Genomic DNA, 12836 nt, shown 5'->3' on the forward strand with positions numbered 1-12836 from the left:
GGGTGGTTGACCACGGGGGGCGTCGACAGCACAGGGTCCTCCCGTCCCAGCACCGCGCGTACGTAATAACTCGCAGTCTGTTGCGTGGACGACTGGCGGGCGCAGCCGAGCATGCAGTTACATTATTGTATCTTCCACTACGGGCTAGCAAACCTCGAGTAAAGTAAATGGGCGGGCTTCTCAACCCAACTCGATAGGGGCATACATATATACATACATACATGTTTTTTGTTTTTGTTTTTTTGCCTGAGATATGCAACAAGTCCAATGTGCACGGTCTGGCCGGAGATAATGTCAGCGTCTGCTGAGGCCTCTGCCGGTCATCCGAGCTTTTACGGCATCTTCTTACTCACATGCTACAAGGACGGACACACGGCCCGGGGGCTTTGACCTTTGCACGGCCGGACGCTCCCGCCTCTATCACCCTCGCCTTTTGCTCATTCCTCAAATCCGCAACGCAGAGACGATGCCAAACCTTCTTTCATGGGTGGTGCGTGTGTACGTCGTGCTTAACGCGCAGGGATCGGAGCAGGGGCTTGTTTTGGGAAGTTTCCCCCACCAGACCTCGTCTGAAGATGGGAAAGGGGAAAAACGTGCGGTAGTTGTCGGGAGAAGATGGCGTGGCTTCTTCTCGCCCCGGCGACGATGACGGCGACGCAAAGGCACTTTCCTCGGCATCGTTTCCACCAGAATACGAGCCTGTTCTAGTAAATACTAAGGTCATGGGCGTGGAGGGGGTTCCGTTACATCATCTATAGCGCTAGAGAAGAGCGTCGTCGTGCTTGTCGTGAGGGCCCAACAACTCCCAAGAAGAACGTGCGATGCTACCGTGAGACTGACCGCCGCGTACGTACTGACGTAGTTACTTGGTAGAGTTACACTCTCAAGTGCCGGCACAAACGTCATGGGGCTCTCCTATGCCGTGCCGCCGCCGCCGCCGCCGCCGCCTCCAGTCTACATGCCGCGATGTGGTGCGGTGCTCGAAAATGCGAAATCTCGCAAGGAGGAGCACGGAGATGATCATGCCTGCCGCCGACGGAGTCCCTTCGTTATCAGATCCGGGGGGGGGGGGATGGATTGTCATGATGGGCATTGACGGGAGGGGAGGGGCCTGAAGAGCTGAAGCCCCCGGCGCGCGCGGGGCGACGATCCCTCCCGCCTGAGTGGCTGCGGCTTCGTATTCTAAGTTGGTTTGTTGGCGAAGCATGCCAAGACGGCCGGCAGTTTGCAATACAAGGCCGTATCAACTGGGGATTGGGTGCCATCATCATCATCGTCATCATCGTCACCGGGGCGTAACGCTCGGGTCATCATCCGTTCTTGGGAACACGAAATTGATTAGTAGTCCCGGGGGAAAGGGGTGTTGCAGCCGCAGGTCAAGGACTGATAAGCGTATGTTCCAAGTCATTATTTAGAAGGGACCATCCGCCTGCTGTCGATCGTCGCGGACGTTGGACACACACACACACACATACATACCTGGATGTTCCAACACCGACGTCAAACATGAAGCTCCAGCTCTCCGCCGCCCTTCTCAGCCTCGCCATCGCCTCCGCGTCCGCCGCGGACGTGCAGACGGCGCACCTCAAGTTCCGCGCCTCCTCCTCGTCCGAGACGTACGACCTCGTCGTCAAAGCCAACGGCCACCCCGTCGACACCGGTACGCGCCCATCCGGCCCCCCTTCTCCCTCACTGACTCTTCTCCCGTCCTTTTTTTTTCCCCTTTGCCATTACACGTGTTATATATATACGTGCAGTCGTCTCTAAAGACACGCGGGCATGTAACTAGGCCACGCCGACCTCGCGGTGCGCCTCGTCGACGCGCCCGACTACCTCGCCTACTCGCTCTGCCGCTTCGCCACGCCGCGACCCGTCAAGCTGTCCACGACCATTGCCGACGACAACGTCACGCAGCAGGTGGTGCTCGACCCGCCGCAGCCCGTGCTGAGCGTGAGCTGCGAGGGCATGTGCGTCGGCACGTACGGTGAGTGCACTGACTAACTAACCAGCCCTTTTTTTTCTCTTTTCTCGAAATGAGGAATGATGGATGGGAGGGCTGACTTGACAGGCGCGTGCTACGACACCAACGGCCAGTTCGTCGGGCCGTGCTGCAACGGGTTCTGCGCCGCGACCCGCTGCCGTCCGTGGAACATTGGCCAGCAGTGATCCTGCCAAGGTAGTTAGTTAGCTGGATGGCCGTTGCCCCTCCGGGGGGGAAGGGGGGTCGAGTTGGTTCGCGGGAGATGCCGTGGTGTACTTTGTTATAATCCTGTTTTGTCCGCTCGATAGGTGATGATGGTATGAGTACTGTATACTGTACATGTTGGATTGAGCTTTCTGTCTGGTCCTATCTATCCCGTCCAAAAATATTGTAACCTATTGTAACCCGTTTACATAGTACTCTTATACCCGTGCTGTGAAAGAGTCGAATAAGCCATTCTGCTCGTATCGTAGGTGCCACCGCTTTGTAACGACAATGCGCCCAACACCACGCAAAAATAAAAAAGACCATAGTATATCATGTTGTCATCGTCATCGTCACCATCATCATCATCAAGTTCTTTCCTCAACACAACCAAAGAGAACAAAATAGCACGTCCGACCAAATCCATTAGTCCCTCCTCCGGCTACTCCGCCCACTCGAGCGGTGCTTGTCCCCGCCGCCGCTTGATGAATGGTGCTTGCCGCTGCCGCTGCCGCCCCCTCCGGCGGACCGCCTCTCGGCCTCGCTCATGACGGCCTCGACGCCGGAGCGCATCACGCCCTGCCGCGCGCTATTGGGGTGCTTCTGGCCCATGAAGCCGTCCACGAGCGCCGCGCCCAGCGCCGCCGTCGCCACCTTGGCGCCCTTGGCCCCCAGCCACGGGCTCGGGTCGTTGCGGCTCTTCATGGCGGCCTGCGCCCCGGCCGTAAAGGCCGTCCGCGCGCCCGCCTGCACCAGCGGGTTGGCCCACAGCGCGGCGCCCTTCTTCATGAAAGACGCGGGCATCGAGCTGCGCCGCACGGGCTTCGCACCCGAGGCCGCCGCCGCGCCGGCACCCGCGCCTGCCCCGGCCGCGGTGGCCGTGGGGGCGCGTCCGCGAGTGGTCACCGGGGGTGGCGAGGTAGCGGCGGTGCCTCGGGCGGCGGAAGGCCTACCTTGGGAGCGTGGACGGCCTCGCGGATCGTGGTGGTCGGGGCTGTATCCGCGGGGCGGGTGTGCGTCGCGGCCGCGCGGCCTCGGCTCGGGAGACACGGGGCGGCGTCTCGGGCGCGGCGGCTCGGGACTTGTGTATCGGCCCCCCGCGGCGGCAGCCCCCGCCGCGGCGGCAGCGCCGACTCCAGCTCCGTACATGGCGGGCGGGGGTCCGTCTCTGGCCCCGCGATGCCGCGAGTCCATGTACGGCGGCGGGGACTCTCTCCCGCGCCGGCCTCGCGGCGGGCTCACGGCGGCATCCCTGCGACGCCTCGACGAGTGATGCTTGTCCGCACGAGGGTCGGGCCCCAAGGGAGCGGCGTCGCGGTCGAACGGCGGCGGTGCAGGGTGCTCCCGGCGCGACTCTCGCCTGGGCCGCTCAGGCTCCGAGGCGTAGTATGGAGGCGGGCTGCGCGGACGTCTGCCGCCACTGCCGCCCGCGGGCTTCTTGAACTCGAAAGGGTCGGGGGACCGGTGGCGGCGACTGCGCCGGGGCGGCGGGCCGTAGGGGTCGTCGGGGCCCAGGTCGGGGACGGGCCGGCCGCGGCGCTCCGACTTGTGGCGCCGGGGCGGGGGGCCGGCGCCGATGCCGTCGCGGGTGGGCGAGGGATGGTAATAGTAGTCGTCGTCGAGGCGGGAGTTGCGGTCGCGCCGGCGCAGGGGAGGTGGCGGTTGCGCCATGAGCGGTAGCAACAGCAGCGCGCGCGGATAGGATGAATGACAGATATATCTGACAATAGGACGCTGTGGTGTCTTTTTTTTTTCTTTTTGTGGTGGTGGTGGTGGAAGGCAGGCAGGCAGGCAGCAGTGCGTGTAGAGCAGGAAGGCTCACGGGGAAGAAGCTGCTGGAGGAGGGGGAGGGATGCTTTTGGGGATACGTAAGAATGAAAGCGGCAAAACCGAGCCAAGGCAACGGGAAGCGGCCAGGATCGACGAGCCGGGGGTGCCAAGGCCAACAGATATATGTGTCAGGCAGGGGCAATAAAACGCCCAAAAAAAATCAGGCCGTCGGTCGGGGTGGACGGGAGCGGCATGAGCCGGGATGGGATGGGGATAGGTATGGGTATCGGATGGCGGCGATGCTGCTGCTGTTGCGTCGCTGCGGCTGCTGCTGCTGCAGGGTCCATCCATCACCCACCCCCTCCATGCATCCGTCCAGCCCACCTGACGTCACCGGGGCCAATGGCGGCGGCAGCGTCTGACGTGCAACTCGTCTCGCAGACGCGAGGGAGGGAGGGAGGGAGAGGGAGGGCCTCGGACCAAGACAGACACACTGGAAAAGTCACTTGACGTCAAGGCGCGTTAGCACCTCGTCGTCGTCATATGCGTCTTGTTGGCATCTGGCGGTCTGCGAGACATCGTCACCGCGCAGGAGATGCTCTATCCTGTACCTGTCGTTTTCTGGAGGGGGGTCCCTCACTCTGCTCCCCCCGCGTTGCGCCGCCGCAATGGACAACGTGCGTGTGCGAAAACAAAAAAAATGATGATCGATGGGAGGGAGGTACTAAGTTCGTATACTGTGCCAGGTCGCCGCCCACTGAGGCACAGCTGAGGTCGGGTGCCGAGAGCCCCCCTGACGGAGCGGGAACTAACGGGCCACAACCGTCCCCTTGCCGGTCAAGGTTCCGGGCATCTGGGCGCCAGGTGGGCTGCCTCCTTACTAAGGTCCTGTCCCAGGCAGTTCAGTGCGGTGCCACTCACCGCGGTCACCTCGACGGGTCACCGGGTGCCTTGAAGCCGCTTCCGACAACTGCTGATCACAGGCAGCTGAAGCCACTCCGCCATCCATCCCATCCGACCCGGCCACAAACGCGCCCGCACACTGTTACCAGCAGCCCGGCGGAGCGGCGTGGTTTGCAGCGGCATCATCCCATCATCCACCCGGCCTATGCACGTTCGGCATCGCCGTCCCCGGCAGGGGCAGCTGCGGCTGACAGAGACTGACAGACAAACAGACAGATTCATCATTCTGTCCGATACACAGAGTCACGGCAGGGATGCTGCGCCCTTCGATTTTCCCGATAACTGCCTGCCTGCCTGCGCGAGTCACCACCGTATCACGAAGACGATGATGACGACGACGCCCGCAGCCAGCCGCTGCGCACGCCCGCAGTCACGGCGCCCGCCCTCAAGCTCCAACTTTCTCTGTCCTCAGCGGCAGCTAGCTACTACAGTACGTAAATGCCGGTGGTCGCACACAGACAAAGTGTCGACGACGACGACGACAACGACGCAGGGAGCGGCCCGATGCACGCACGCACGCAACGGGCGGGCGGGCGGCACCATCACGGCTGCCCGCAGCTGAAACTTGGAAGGAACGTGGCCTGCCTGGGGCTCGCCCGCGCAAGGGTTTACTTAGTACTGTATGTACTTCGTATGTACGCGCCATGAGGCAGGCAGTCAGTCAGTCACACAATTTCTTTTTTTTTGTTTTTTTTTTTTTGGCGTATGACTCTCTCTTTGTTCCTTTTCTTGGCTCTGTCCGTGCCTGTGTGTCTGCCTACTTACAAGTCATTCCGTGAACCGTGGGCGGTTGTGAGTGTGGGCGTGCGTGCGTGCCACGGTCGGCGGGCTTCTCCTAGAGTGCGGACGTCGCGTGTGACCAACGAACCCCCCTCCCCTAACATCCATACGAAGTGCTTCTTCCTTCCTTGCTCCTCCTCCTCCCTGCTCCTCCTCCTCCCTGCTCCTCCTCCTCCCTGCTCCTCCTGGGCCTGCCATGAAGCTTTCCCATCACTCCGAATGGGTGTTATGACTACTACTACTACTAGGTACTTGGTAATTGTCTGTCTGTGTGACCCGGGGCACCAAACACCACATCCATCCAGATCGGGTCGCACAACCAACCCCCCCGAAAGCCTCGTTATCCCAAAACGCTCATCAGCGTCTGTCCATGTCCCACCTGTGTGTGCCCAGATTCCGCCCGCCGCGCACACCTGCCTTGCTTCGAGTCGTTTCATACAAAACACTTTTGTACTTTGTTACCCAAAAAAGCCACTTGAGGATGGTGGGTGTGTGTGTGTATGTGTGTATCGCTGCAAATCTTATATGCAACAAGACGAGACACGTGCGGATCCAGGGGGAGTGAGTGCCGCGGGTGGTGTTAGTGGTGGTGGTGATGCTCTCGCAGCCGCCGCCGGTCATCAGGGCCGGTCGGACCGGCATCGTAGTCGCCCCGCGACATGCATGTAACTTAAAAGTTTTGTCCCTTCGCTACCTGCCAGGCTGCGCTGCCTTTGCCTCACGTCTGACCGCGTCGCGTCCGGGCCGGGACAGTCTAGGCTACTGCTAGTCTGCCGTCCGTCCGTCCGTCTAACTCATTCCTCCATTACAGTTCACGAGGTATCAGTAGTACATCAAACGGGCACGGCGTGTCGTCTTGACACCCAGTTATTACCACCTGCTTCCATCCATCCATCCATCCATCCATTGATCTATACGTCCCGTGGCCGACTGCCTGACATGTGCGTGGCTTGCATCTTCCCTCCCAAGCAAGCCATCGCGAAGCCTCGTCGTTCAATAGTCGGCCTCCTCTTCTTCGGGCCAGTCGCAATCACAGCCCGTGACCATGGAACCCGCCGTGAACGCTATCGCACAGCATGGCGATTGCGTCGTATCGGCACGCATGCGCAATGAGGGGCAATCAGGGACTGGCGGGATGCTACGTACTAAGTTAACTATCGCCTTGGCCTGCACCAGCTTCCCAGAGCTATCATGCTTCGTTCGTAGTACGGACCTGCGCCTCCCCCAGCTTGTCCAGCCGCACCCTCCTCGCTCGCCATCGGACACCGCCGGTCTCCTACGTGCCCATGCCATGTCTACATGTGTTGCTGCTGCTGCTGCTGCTGCTATCTCGCTAACATGCACACACACACACACACACACACACACACACCCATCGCAACCGCAACCACACCGTCCAAGTCACCACCAAACGCACGGACAAGGCGGCCCCGGCTTCTTGGAAACGCGGGGTAAGTAAGTTACAGGGCCCATCAGATCGAGGCGAGGTTCCGGCACGACACCACCACCCCCATCCAAACATGCCAGCCAGCAATCATGGGCGTGTCGTCGTCCAACAGCCACAACGACCTCGCTTTGTCCAAAAAAGCTTGTTTGGCAGCCCGAGTGTCGCCTGCCTGCCTGCCTACCTCGCTTGCACGTCGAATTGAGTTGCTGGCCCTCTCTCCGCCTGGCTGCCTCTCCCCTCGCATCGTGACGCAGCGCACAGCACAGCACAGCACAGCACACAGAGTGGTGCGCGCAAACATTGCATCAAAGGGAAATAATCCAACAACGGAACGGTTCGACCTGCCACCTGCCTGCAATGGGTAGCCCACTCATCGCACACCCAAAATGCTCACGCACGCGTCCACCCCATTCACAATCCAAGGCGCCGCCACTGGGCCGCCCGCAAGGGGCAAGCAAAGCGGAGGAAAGAAGCCCTCCCGTCAACGACAAATCGACGGCTGCTCGTTCGTTGGCGGAAACGTTATCGGCGCCGCCGGCCCCACCACCCGTAACGGCTTCGGGCCTCCTCACTCACCCACATCCATGCACATGGCAGCGCCGCCTAGGAAAATTTCGGCGCAGAGTTTTAACCACAAGCGGAGGCAAGGCCTTTGGAACCCCGGGAATAGAGCCCACATTGCGCGTGTGAGCCCACCTGGCCCAGAGATAACGGCGGCTTCGTCGTGCCGGTCGCCATGATAAGCACGCGCGCGCGCGGAAGCCCGTCGTCTTCGTCCGGGTGGTCGTGGTGGTCGTGGTGGTACTGCTGCTGCTCCTGCGGCTCCGGCTCGGTTCTGATCTGGGAGCAGCGAACCAACAAACGAGATGCGCATGCAATACAAGACGCACATATGTAGTATTGGCCCACTGGCGGGCTCGTCCACTCCATCGGGTGGTGAACCACGCGCCTGCCCGCACTGGCCGTTTGGCGCAGCTTCGTCACAGCACATGGTCAACGTTCGCGCTGCTGCTGATGCTACTCGTCGGCGGCCGGCCGGCAAGCCTGGGCCGGTTTGTAACCGTAATCTGGTGGTCGTCGTCGTACCGCAGTGGCATACGAAGTACGCAGGAGCAGCAAGATACCGACAAGACAAAGACTGGACTGGACTGGACTAGACAAGACCCTGGAGGGGCGGATCAAGCGCCAGTAGTCGGCCGTCGCACCACCCCTAGCCAGCGTATAATTTTGGCGATACCACACCCACCTCGTCGTGCCATCCATCTCTCCCACTGGCGCCTTCGCCACGCCTCGTCCCTCGTCTTGCAACCTACACAGTCCAGTCAATCGTGCGAGGCACAGCAGCTGTGTTGGTTGCTTGCTTCGTTGCTTGGCCTGCAGGTCCCTTGCCTTGCTCACATCGTCGCCCACCTCCGATCCTCCTCTTTGTCCTGCTGCCTCCTCGCGCCTCGCCATAAAGAGCTTTGGCAAGTCAGTCGCGCCGCTTCGACTCGCGTGCTCCCCGACCCGCTCTTCGACTTTTTTTTCTTCTTCTTGCCTTTCCGCCTCGCCGACCGACCCTCGCGACTACTATACCATTGATCGCTCTCGGTCGTGGGTAAAGTACGCTTCGTCTCTCCGTTGCGTCCAGTATCGTCAACGTCGTTGCTTCCGACGTTGTGTCTTGTCGCCCGCGCCCCAAGCCACGGTCCCCGGACCCCGACCGCCCAAACAGCCACAATGGGCATCATCCATAAGATCAACGTCAAGGTCGCGGCCAGCCCGGTCGGGCGCTGGTTCCGCCTCGACGGCAGCGGTCATGTAAGCGCGTTCCGTTCGAGCAAACGGCCAACCGCGTCCAACCAGTGCGACTGACTTTTTGTACGCAGCCTCGCGAGCGCAAGGGCTCGTATTTCTTCACCGAGATCCGCGCCGGCCTCGCCACCTTCTTCGCCATGGCATACATCATAGCCGTCAATGCATCCATTGTCGCCGACTCGGGCGGTACCTGCGTCTGTCCCGGCACCGAGGCCGATCCCATCTGCAACAAAGATCAGGAGTACCTACTCTGTCTCCAGGACATTAAGCGCGATGCCGTCACCGCCACTGCGTCCATCTCTGCCCTGGCCAGCTTCTGCATGGGTCTGTTCGCCAATCTGTGGGTTCCCGAGACACGTCGCCGCCCAAGCTTGTGCGCCGCGCTAACCTGGTGTGCAACAGTCCTGTTGGCCTCGCGCCCGGAATGGGTATGTCGCATCATCGCTCGGTTGCGTCCCCAGTTCGTGCTGACTGTTTCGCTGCAAAGGCTTGAACGCCTACTTCACTTACACCGTCGGTAAGCTGCATGGTCCCTGACTGCAGAAGTGAACATGCCTGACGTGGTGCGGCAGTGGGCTTTCACGGTAGCGGCCTTGTCCCGTATCAGGTTGCCCTGACGGCCATCTTCGTTGAGGGCTGGATCTTCCTCGGCCTCGCCATCTTCGGCATGCGTCAATGGCTGGCTCGCGCCATTCCTCAGTCCATCAAGCTCGCCACCGGCGTAGGCATCGGTCTCTTCCTCACCGTCATCGGCTTGACGTACAGCGAGGGCATCGGCCTCATCGTTGGCTCCCAGGCCACCCCAACCGAGCTCGCCGGCTGCTCGCCCGAGAACCGGAACCCCGACGGAACCTGCCCCAGCTGGGACAAGATGCGACACCCCGCCATGTGGGTGGGTATCTTCTGCGGTGGCATCCTTACCGTCCTCCTCACCATGTACCGCGTGAAGGGCGCAATCATCATCGGCATCATCCTCGTCAGCATCATCTCCTGGCCCCGCAACACCCCCGTGACCTACTTCCCCTACACCGACGTGGGCAATAGCTCGTTTGACTTTTTCAAGCAAGTCGTCAGCTTCCACAAGATTGAGAACATCCTCAACGTTCAGGAATGGAAGGTCTCCGAGTACGGCGGCCAGTTCGGCCTGGCTCTCATCACCTTCCTCTATGTCGACATTCTCGACTGCACGGGCACCCTGTACGGTATGGCTCGCTTCGCCGGCCTCATCGACCCCGTCACCCAGGACTTTGAGGGCTCCTCTGTTGCGTACATGGTCGATGCCATCAGCATCTCCATCGGCGCCATTCTCGGAGTGCCCCCCGTCACTGCTTTCGTCGAGTCCGGTGCTGGCATTTCCGAGGGTGGCAAGACTGGTTTGACCGCCGTCGTTTCCGGCATCTGCTTCTTCATCTCCATCTTCTTCGCACCCATTTTCGCCTCCATCCCGCCGTGGGCCACGGGCTGCGTGCTGATTTTGGTCGGCTCCATGATGGCCAGCGCTGTGACGGAGATCAACTGGAAGTACATGGGCGACGCCGTGCCGGCCTTCCTCGCCATCGCACTCATGCCCTTCACGTACTCCATTGCTGACGGCCTCATCGGCGGCATCTGCTCCTACATCCTCATCAACACCGTTGTCTGGCTCATCAAACGCGCCAGCGGCGGCCGTGTCGTGCCACCCAATATCGAGGACAAGGAGAACTGGACGTGGCGCATCCCCGGTGGCTTCTTCCCGCCTTGGCTGGTGCGCCTATTCCAGGGAAAGAAGGATTTTTGGCGCGAGGAGTATCCTCAAGTTTCCGACACTCCGGCGCATGAGCCCAAACTCAGCACTGATCCGGATGCTGCTTCGGAGACCGGTCGTGTCGCTGAGCCCGCAACAGTCAAGTCGTGAGGCTCATGTCGCTTCGGCTTTCTATTCTTGTCTTGTTTTTCCCGGCGTGAACGGCATCCTGTGTCGGATGAAGGCCACAGCGTCAGTCCCGATGACAGATAGGAGCGGGGGAGGTGTAGTCGGCGCGAAGGATTGCATTCGTGCGCGGCGTTACGTTGGTAGTCAGCCTGTAATATTATAAATGATTATGATCTTTCTCCTCCACTTGCAAGGCGTTTGTCTGGCACTGGATACGCGTGGCGATCGTCGCCCTAGAGTCAGCTCATACAGAATACACCAGTGCAGTACGCATCATGGTCAACGTTGGTTCATGTTCTCGTTCATAATCGTAGCTCCGTAAAGCTGGTATCGTACATCATGACGCAAGCTCAGTTCGCCATAAGCGCAATGTGGCGCAGTTCTCTGGGCTTCAGTGTCAGTTGTAGAATGACGTTGACTCGGGGCATATGCTTACCCTTCTACTTGATGGCCGACCTTGATGGGTGGGTAGGACGCCGCCGCACCCTCATCGCGGCCGAGCTTGGCCTGCTCGTCTCGAACTTGCTGCGCCCGCTCAGCCAGTGCGGGCACAGGCGCCAAGTCAAAGTCCGAGTTGAGATGCCAGAAGAGAGTGCTCGAGATGCGCACAAGGGGCCGGTCGGGGAAGTCACGCTTGCGCTTCTCAATGGTCTCGACCGTCTTCTCGTTGACGGTTACTTCGTGGAAGCCAGCCTTGATCAGGCCGCCCGTTGCGTACTCGAGCTGCTTGCCAGCCTGCACCAGCAGGTAGTTGCCGGGGGGGATCTTGACGGCGATTCGGTCGCCAGTGTTGCGGGCCCAGATGTTCAGGCCAGGGTAGCGGGAGCGGCCATGAATAGTGAGGAAGTTGAGGTCGGTGTGGAAGCCAGCGAGAATGGTGTCCCTTTTGCCGTATTTGACCAAATCAGAAGCCGTCGGGGCCAGGAGATGGGGCCTGGGGAAAGGGGTCAGCCAAGAATTGCCCCGTCTTTCCAAGGGGGACTTGAGTGAACAAACCCGTAGCGCCCGGCGTCGCTAAAGTATTCTGCGGGCAGGCCCAGACCGACAGCGGTCATCTCGGACAGCTTGGACACACTGAAGGCCTATGTTAGCAGGAGGAGTCCCATGTTCGAATACGAGGGGCAACCAACGCATTCTTCATAGACGCGCCCCACTGATTCATGGTGGGAGCCCAGCGCTCCTTGATGTGTGCCGCTGCGGGGGTAACGTTGGCAGCGTTAAGGCCAGGAAACTCTGTGTCGTAGGGCGGCGGCTCGGCCATGCGCCAGAAGAAGCGGCACTTGGGATCGGGTTGATGGCCACTGATATCGAGAGGACGCTGCGACGGGTGAAGTCTCTTGATGACATCAAGGCACGGCTCGTCGACAGCGCACTTGGGCTTCTCCGTGTTCTCTAGGGTCACGCCAATTTGGTAGCTCAACTCGGGCCGCTCGTCCTTGCGCAACTCCTCGTCGGACTGCGCAAAATAGTCCTCGAGCAGATCGAGAAACGTGTCGTTGTCCTTGTCGGCCACACGAGAGTCGTGGAGGACGAGGGCGCCATAGGTGATGAGAGCGTCGGCTGCCTTGGCGCACTCTTGTTGCACTTCAGGCGAGTCGCGGGGCTTGTTAAGGTAGACGTCCAAGTCGATGACAGGAAGGTTCATCGACTGCTGCTGAGACGGATCCATGATGGGTGGTCGGTTGCTGCCTCTGGGTCGTCAAGTTCTGCCTCGTCGTTTGCCAAGGCTTGGGAGGTGTAAAGTCGAATGTCCGTCGTTGAGGGCTGGCAAACGAAGAAGAAGAATAAATAAACGTGTCTCCCGTTCTGGAACAAATAAATGCATGTGCCCCAGCACCACACGTGTGGGGGAGAGGCACGGCTTTGCTCGGCATGAACGACAAGCTCAATGCGGTAAACGATCCGCCCAGGGTTCCTGGAGGGGCGCCTGTTAGCGGACCCCGGAGCCGGCCGACGAGTGGGCTTTCAGTGGGGTGCTGAGA

General features: G+C 60.5%; 5 protein-coding genes across 5 annotated transcripts; 2 read left to right on the forward strand and 3 right to left on the reverse strand.

Moving 5' to 3' along the window:
• The first annotated feature begins 1321 nt into the window (after window positions 1-1321).
• On the forward strand, window positions 1322-2383 carry JDV02_008234 (uncharacterized protein). Its single transcript, XM_047989814.1, has 3 exons — window positions 1322-1660; window positions 1790-1984; window positions 2069-2383. Exons 1-3 carry the CDS (start codon window positions 1507-1509, stop codon window positions 2164-2166), a joined length of 447 nt encoding a protein of 148 aa, XP_047845819.1. The 5' UTR covers window positions 1322-1506; the 3' UTR covers window positions 2167-2383.
• Window positions 2384-2611: 228 nt separating this feature from the next.
• Window positions 2612-3856, reverse strand: JDV02_008235 (uncharacterized protein; the record flags this gene model as incomplete). Its single annotated transcript, XM_047989815.1, has 1 exon — window positions 2612-3856. One exon carries the CDS (start codon window positions 3854-3856, stop codon window positions 2612-2614), a length of 1245 nt encoding a protein of 414 aa, XP_047845820.1.
• Window positions 3857-7772: 3916 nt separating this feature from the next.
• On the reverse strand, window positions 7773-8075 carry JDV02_008236 (uncharacterized protein; the record flags this gene model as incomplete). The annotated part of the gene is made up of 1 exon (XM_047989816.1): window positions 7773-8075. One exon carries the CDS (start codon window positions 8073-8075, stop codon window positions 7773-7775), a length of 303 nt encoding a protein of 100 aa, XP_047845821.1.
• A 173-nt stretch (window positions 8076-8248) lies between these two features.
• Window positions 8249-11007, forward strand: JDV02_008237 (uncharacterized protein). The gene is made up of 5 exons (XM_047989817.1): window positions 8249-8945; window positions 9014-9282; window positions 9345-9370; window positions 9430-9459; window positions 9515-11007. The coding sequence occupies exons 1-5, from the start codon at window positions 8865-8867 to the stop codon at window positions 10834-10836; spliced, it is 1728 nt and encodes a 575-aa protein (XP_047845822.1). The 5' UTR covers window positions 8249-8864; the 3' UTR covers window positions 10837-11007.
• A 197-nt stretch (window positions 11008-11204) lies between these two features.
• Window positions 11205-12523, reverse strand: JDV02_008238 (uncharacterized protein; the record flags this gene model as incomplete). Its single annotated transcript, XM_047989818.1, has 4 exons — window positions 11205-11238; window positions 11291-11788; window positions 11851-11928; window positions 11985-12523. The coding sequence occupies 4 exons, from the start codon at window positions 12521-12523 to the stop codon at window positions 11205-11207; spliced, it is 1149 nt and encodes a 382-aa protein (XP_047845823.1).
• Window positions 12524-12836: the final 313 nt, after the last annotated feature.

This window comes from Purpureocillium takamizusanense, chromosome 8 (assembly GCF_022605165.1).
Source record: "Purpureocillium takamizusanense chromosome 8, complete sequence".
NCBI classification, from domain to species: Eukaryota; Fungi; Ascomycota; class Sordariomycetes; order Hypocreales; family Ophiocordycipitaceae; genus Purpureocillium; species Purpureocillium takamizusanense.